General features: G+C 33.1%; 1 protein-coding gene across 3 annotated transcripts; it reads right to left on the reverse strand.

Moving 5' to 3' along the window:
* Positions 1-219: 219 nt before the first annotated feature.
* LOC107434200 (protein FAR1-RELATED SEQUENCE 11) lies at positions 220-6,190 on the reverse strand. 3 transcript variants are annotated; one of them, XM_016045632.3, is made up of 5 exons: positions 5,999-6,190; positions 4,461-5,510; positions 3,257-3,700; positions 1,685-1,759; positions 220-1,330 (listed from the first exon to the last, which is right to left on the reverse strand). In XM_016045632.3, the coding sequence occupies exons 2-5, from the start codon at positions 5,460-5,462 to the stop codon at positions 716-718; spliced, it is 2,136 nt and encodes a 711-aa protein (XP_015901118.3). In that variant the 5' UTR covers positions 5,463-5,510; positions 5,999-6,190; the 3' UTR covers positions 220-715. The 3 variants fall into 3 exon arrangements, with proteins under 3 accessions (XP_015901118.3, XP_048335094.2, XP_048335095.2); XM_048479137.2 differs by having other exon boundaries at positions 4,461-5,570; XM_048479138.2 differs by lacking the exon at positions 1,685-1,759 and having other exon boundaries at positions 4,461-5,570; positions 5,999-6,187.
* Between the last annotated feature and the right edge of the window lie 1,284 nt (positions 6,191-7,474).

The raw sequence follows: 7,474 nt of genomic DNA on the forward strand, positions 1-7,474 counted from the left end.
TAAATAATAAAATATTATCATTTTATTTGTCACATCAGCGTTTTTTATTTTTTGTTTTTAATTTTTTGTTGGTGCTGCTAATGTTACTTTGGTGCTCATCGTCGTCATCATAATTATTTTATTTTTTATTTTTTTATTTATTATTTATTTTATTTTTTTGTTGCGTCTAACTTAAAATTGAGTGCTAGTATGCCAGATGGTGGAATTTCAGACAATCCAAGGAAAAAAAACTTAATATAAACAGAAGCGAAATTACGTCAGCTTTCCATGGCGCTCAAAATGAACCATTGCCCCCCTAAACTCATTACACCATTTAACATTCCCCTAGTCCAAAATAAATTTAATTACAAAGAAAAGAAAATACAAACAAACTAGTTCTTTTTCTGTATATTCTTTTTTTACATACAAAAAATCCTCATGAACACATTCTCCCATAAGAATAGTTCATCTGAAACTGTAGTAACAAAAGCAATTCCTTGTATAAACTATTTGTCTGCATCAGCATGTACCAAAACTACAAAAATTTCATGCCCAACACTAGCAAAAGTGGATGAATATCAGCCCCACTTCCACCTCCAAATATTTCACAAAACAGACCGATCCCAACTCTCAACATTTCATAAATATTCCATCTTACTTGAAAACTCTCTTTCTTTACCAGATGGCAACATGTTCTTGTTTTCATTAAATTCCAATTTGATGCAAAAATATTGGATCAAAGATTTCTATGAAAGGAAGAAATCTCTCTTGTACTTTGTAATGAAACTGGCTGCTCCCTTACACGGGATAAGATAATGGAGACTTGTTCAGTTGCCATATCTAGCCTCTCCTTGGACTTGGCAGACTCGGTAACAAGAGTGGATACCATACTCTGCAATAGCTGAATTCTTTCAGCATGGTCACTTGGAGCACACTGAAGGAGTTTTGCAGGTGTGCTGATTCGTCTCCAGCGGATGGGAAGATACCTATCAGGAATTTGAAAGCAATTTCCTGTTGAGAGAACTCGAAGGGCATGTCGACAAAGTATCCCAGAGAACTCAAATTGATGGCAGCTGCAACTTATGATGCCTTCCCGAAGAACCCAATACACTTTTCGACCTCCCTCAGCTTTTGTATGATGTCTAACAAGAAAACCATCTTCCATCTGAAAAGATGCATAGTGAGCAGCCAAAACAAGTTGTTCTTGGAGCTTAGAGAAGGCAAAAGGAGTAAGAATTGAGGCAGCATGAGACTCCATAGGAGCCCCCGTTTTCAGGCATATATTTTGGAGATTTTGTTGCATTGTTTGTTGTTCCCCAGCTTGATCTTTAAAATCAACAGCAACAGCTACCTGCTCATGTAAATCTAAGTAAACAACAGAAAAAGCAATTCCACTAAAACCAGGGATGCCCCAAATGCTCTCAAGCATAAAAACGGTGACTATGAAGTATCACAAAATTACTGGACTCCTCAACCACTAACCATGTTTGAATGTTAAATACACAAATGCAGTAGACACATTGTGAGATGAGGGGAATGAGAAATACAAACCATTCTCTACATATTGTCAAAAAATAATAATAATAATAATAACTGCTAATTATAAAAGCCTCCATCAGACAAGCCAAAAAAAAAATAATAATAAAAAAAAAAAGATACAAGTTTTCAATTTGGGAACTTCGATATTCTTTTATCAGATCCACACCTTCAATGCCAAGAAGATAGAAAAATCTGATTTCCAAGTAACAATCTTCTCAGTCTCATTAGGTTGATAGAACAACTGTTTCAGAAAATGAATATTAAGGAGATCAGCCATAAATGCATAGAGAAAAGAAGGAAGCCTCTGTTTGGAGGTGTAATTGCCCGTTTCTATGTTTAGAATCCAAACATTTAGTATTATTCTTAAAATTACATTTCCATAAAACTCTCATCTTCTTTTTACCACTACCATAAATATACTTCTTATATCCATCAACCAAGCATCGATGAGACACATTTGATCTCTCCAATGGGGTATTGTACAAAGGTAAAATTGTTTGAAATAATTTCTAGTGAAGAATGAACGAAAGCATTCAGTCAATAATCATGATTTTGATTTCCATGATGTCAAACAGATAATACTAAAACTTGAAAACCCAAGGATACAATGCCAAACTGTTATATGAAATAAGCTTACAACAAAGTTGAATCACCAATTCACCATCTATGCTAAAAGCTTAAGCTCACAGGAAGTTGGCCCAACAACTTATATCAGCAAACACACAATTTATTATCAAGCTTTTACACTTGGAAATGAGTTACATGATGGTTTCATATGACAATAACTTTTCAAACAATGAAAGTTTGACTGTAATCTCACGTTACTGACTGAAACAAAGTTAATGAACAAAGTTTTAAAGTCCACATGATTACCAACTACTTATTCCCAATTTCAATAACCTAATTTATATTGACAAATGGAATCTCTGCCTCTTCTTCCTTTTGTAGTCTCCATGTTTTTCTTGATTGTACTTTCACTAATATCCTTATGGATAAAGTAAGAAAGACTGATAATTCAGACTATTCAACCTGTCTCACAATATTCAGGTTCCAAATGGAAATCTTGAATTTTGGAATTTTGAGATTAGCAAGGTTACATTTTGCATATATACAAAGAAGACATCGGATAACTTTCAAAGTTTTCAATGCTTAAACCTTTTCTTCATTTATTCCCTTAATGTCACCATTGTTTTCTAGACTGATAATTCAGACTATTCAACCTGTCTCACAATATTCAGGTTCCAAATGGAAATCTTGAATTTTGGAATTTTGAGATTAGCAAGGTTACATTTTGCATATATACAAAGAAGACATCGGATAACTTTCGAAGTTTTCAATGCTTAAACCTTTTCTTCATTTATTCCCTTAATGTCACCATTGTTTTCTAATTTAAGGTGCATGCAAGGTGGGTGACAGGTATACATAAAAACACACCCCAAATTCATGGTATGATGAGCTACAACATAAGGGCTAACCCAATGAAACTAATACATGCAAACTCAAAGCTTTTGAATACCTGCTTTCAAAGCATAATTAAATAGGCTGATAATATCAGACATCACTTCTAGATTAATTATCATCCTATCTCATCACCTTCTTGAGACAAAAACTAACAGGTAGGGGGCAGTAAGATACAAACAGAGACTGTAAACAAATATAACATGTAATATGTAAGAATATACCACAAAACAAAAAGAAAAATATGATAAAGGTAGTAATAGCAAGGAAAAAAGCATACTTGCTCTACAAAATGTGCAAGCCTTGTCTGTGCACTCAAGAATCTTTGGATGAAAGCATTTATTGACTTTGACTGGCCAATTGCAGTCATTCCAGCAAAAAAATGGCTTCTCAAGAATGGTAATGCCCAAAGAGATCGTAAGCCATACAGGTTGACTATGTGCCTGTTAGTGTGGAGCCCAAAGGAATTAACCATATCCCTCCACCCCAGTTCAAAATCCTCTATTGATTCCAGATTATAGAGCCGATAAAACTCGCCCTTCCACTCATTGTAACGTTCCCCCAAAACAGCATTGAACCAAGATGGAAATTTTGCCACAATCATCCATATGCAAAGTGCATGTTTAGTAGTCGGCATATCCATGGTAATTGCTTCTTTAAGACACATATTTTGGTCAGTCAATATTGTTTGAGGTGCCTTGCCATTCATGAAGCCTAAGAATGCCTTTTGAGTACAGAATACAAAACAGAAATCCAATGTAAATCAGGGAAGCACAAATTTGAAAAAAGAAATAAATGTGTGCATGTGCTAGATATTCATCATATGTTAAGACTATTTTACAAATTAAGATTTGCAGTAAACATTGGATAACTGGTAACAATAAAGAATGTGGCAGTTTGGTGATCAGTTGCATTTACTTAAAAGGAAAATTTATTGTCCAAATTGGGTCACTGGAAACATTAATGAATTTAATCAACTAAAAATTTGCATTTACCATCCAATAAGATTTTATAGTAAAAAATGAGGCATTAAGCACATTATAAGTTGGTGCTCTGTTGCATTTACTAATGACTAAAAGCAAACAAGTCCAGAATTTATTAAATTTAATTACCACAAATCAGATAGGAACATGCACCCTCCAACACCAAAAGTGTGCTGCAGAAAATATGACGTACGTAAAATATGTTATAGATGCAGTAATAGTTTAAAATGTAACAAATTTGTAAATCAACTACTTAGCCAAGATCCTTTCGCGCCTGGACCAAAACTCATTAGCCATTGCCTCTCATCCTGTGCATCCTATATATTATTTCTAAGAAATAATACTTTTACCATTCCATCCCCAACATAAGTAAATGGTGACCAATTGAGTGATCAATTCAAATATAGGGAAGTCAAATGTAAAAGATAAGGTGATAGATTGGTTGATAAAAACACTAAAATATGTATAATATTATATTATATTCTATTTTCGCTCTATTACCTTCAATGCCCATGAAAAAGACCTCAGATTTTCTTCTCGTAGAAGCACGCAACCAAAGAAGCAAGGCATACCATAATTATTCATTCCAACCCATATCCCAAGTGGCATATCAAATGCAGTCAAGCGATGAGTCGTATCAAACACCACCGCATCACCAAAGATCTCATACGACTGGATAGAAGATGCATATGACCAGGCAATGTTCTCTAGTCGGTTGTTTGAATCAAGTGTATACTCAAATTTGAAATTCGGGTCTTTGTCCTTATTATTTCTGCACATTCTTAACAAGTCTATGCTCTCCTCTTCTGGGTCTAATTTCCTGAATGACTGCAACAAATTCCTCACATCCTTTTCAGTGAAGGGCAAATATCCAGGCTCCACACACTTCTCAAGCTCCATAAGCCTCATCATTTGCTGCACTGAAATTCCTGTTTTGGCAAACATAAGGATTCGGTTCTTATCCGAGTCTGATATAGTACGATATGCTGGAAGAAATCGAACTTGGTTTGGCTCCAATAATTCATGATTATGATGGTTTGCAAAACCTGTCACACGCCATTCGGGTCCTCCTAGTTCAGTTGTCTTGCTTATTCTCAAATAGGCTTGACAACCACATCTGGAGGACTTCCTATTTCTTTGGGGTTTGCTTTCGATGGAAGTTTTGATAGGGGTGTTTCCGGCACGGTGGCAGACAAAGTATCTTCTAGTAAGTCCTTTCCCAACTCCATCTTTTCCTTCAGTTCGGTGCCTCCGAATAGAAAAACCACATCTTTTAGCAAATTCACTATAGAATTCATAAGCAGAATCATGAGTAGAAAATCTTTGCCCAATATAGGGAATCACATCACTATTATTATTATTATTGTTGTTGCTATTGGTTTCTAAGGAAAGCCTAGTTTCATCAGGGGATTCCTCTGTGCTGCTTGTATCATCCAAAGACAATGATCTTTGACCAGATGGATCATCATATACCACTAGCACTGCTCCACCCTCTTCAGACATTCTCTACCCTTTTCATCAATCTAAAAACCGGCCAAAACCTACGACCCTCTGTCAAACATTTGTAAAACAAGAAAACCCCCTTCATAAAAATCGCAGTGGGGCTGAAAACTACATAAAAAAAATATTCATACCCAGTAAGAAAATCAATAAAATCATACATAGTAGAAACTTCAATATGGGCAAAAAAAAATTAATAAATAGTTCAAACAAATAGCTAAAGTACACAATACCAAAAGTGCTAATAATAAATTACAGTTTCTTCTATTTCCATGCCCTCAAAAAAAATAAAAAATAAAAAAAAAATGGGTGGGTTTTGGAAAATTTTTGAAGAAATACCCGATTCAAGTGAGAAATCGATGAGAAATTACAGATATTTAAAGAGATATCCTGGAACAATGTAGCCCGAAATGGCCATGGTTCAGACAAAATGCCGGAAAGCAAAAGAGAAAAAGAGGAGCAGGAAAGACAAGAAATGGGGAGGGAAGCAGAAAGTTTTATCTATTTCTTTTCAATTTTCTCATGAAATGAAAACTCACCCGAAATGCTTCTGTTGGCAGAATTGCAGAAAAGGTCGAAGCTCGAAGACGAAGAAACGCTTCTACGGGAAGACGACGGCCGTCGGGCTGTTTCTGTGAAAGTTTTGACGAACAACGTTGCAATTGAAGTGGGCTCTGTGAAAGTTTGAAGTGTTGCTGTGTAAGTTCTGACGAACTACATGTGAAGTGGGCTCTACAAAAGTTTACATTAGATGTGAAATATTTGGGCTGTCCATGCTTTTGTGGACTATATTATGGGTTTAGTTGATTAATATTTTTATTTTGAGGTGTTCTTCTTGTAGGATTTTCTTTTTTTTTTTTTTTCTTTTTTTTTTTGGTTCTCCTTCAACTATATTTTACATAAAATTTTCTAAAATACTCATTTTATAATATTCTTTTTAATTTTCTAAGATAAAATAATTTTAATTACAAATTACCAAACATTGTTTATAATTTTGGTAGACTTCCACGGGACAATATTAAGATATTCAGTACTCATCACCGAATAGTATAAAAATGTTCAACAAATTAAAACTAAATATATTTTTTCATTAAAAAAATACACTATTTAATGGCAGAAACAAAACTCTTTAATCTATCAAGCAGAGTAAAATACATTTATAAATTTTATTAAACTGTTTTAATATTACTATATTTGATGGAGAATGTAACCTTAAACATTTATTAAAAAATTATAGAAAGATATGATTAAGGTTGAAGCCTTAAGAGTATATGTATCTTCTATATCAAATATTTATATCTAAAACAATTAAATAAAGTATATGGATAAATTATATCATCTACGAATTAATCAAAGTTCTATATATGTTTCTACCATTATTATTTTCTAAAGGTCAAAAGTAGTTCTTATGATTTAAACATATATATATATATATATATATATAGTTCGATTGATTGATGTGTAATGAACATTTTAATATTGTTAGCTAAAGTTTATCAAATTTTTAAATAATGTGTGATAATACAAAACTAGATATTTTTATCTTCAGTGAAGGGGGATATTTTTGAAAATTTAAGTAAAACACAGTGGGAGGAGAAAAAAAAAATATTATGTAAAACGAACACCCAATTTATTTTTCCATTAAAATAAAATTTATATTTTGAATAGAATGGATAATTACAATAAAAATAAGAAAAATGATTAGGAATACTGAATTTTATTTTATTTTTTGTTCCAATTCCATTTAAATTATATGTAGTCCATTTATATTTTTGTTACTAAAAATATTCTCTTCTCTCTTTTGTATTTGTACCTTATGTATGTATAGGTGTTTGTGCATGTGGTGATTAACTTTTGTATTGATACCTTATGTATGTATAGGTGTTTGTGCATGTGGTGATTAGCTTTGGGTTTGCTTGTTAGCAAGTGAGGTAAGTTCCAAAACAGTCAATTGTATAATAAAGATAAAGAATGTAATAATTCTTCAGTTATATGTGACAGGAACTTCTTAAGAC

Source organism: Ziziphus jujuba, chromosome 7 (assembly GCF_031755915.1).
Source record: "Ziziphus jujuba cultivar Dongzao chromosome 7, ASM3175591v1".
NCBI classification, from domain to species: Eukaryota; Viridiplantae; Streptophyta; class Magnoliopsida; order Rosales; family Rhamnaceae; genus Ziziphus; species Ziziphus jujuba.

Bases quoted from the DNA above. Each gene is read 5' to 3' on its own strand.
- LOC107434200 (XM_016045632.3), bottom strand. From the start codon at position 5,462: ATGTCTGAAGAGGGTGGAGCAGTGCTAGTGGTATATGATGATCCATCT. The intron at 1,760-3,256 runs GTATGCTTTTTT...TTTCTGAAACAG, and splicing joins TTGCACATTTTGTAGAGCAA to TTGTTCTATCAACCTAATGA. The intron at 1,331-1,684 runs GTGTGGATCTGA...TTACATGAGCAG, and splicing joins CTATCTTCTTGGCATTGAAG to GTAGCTGTTGCTGTTGATTT.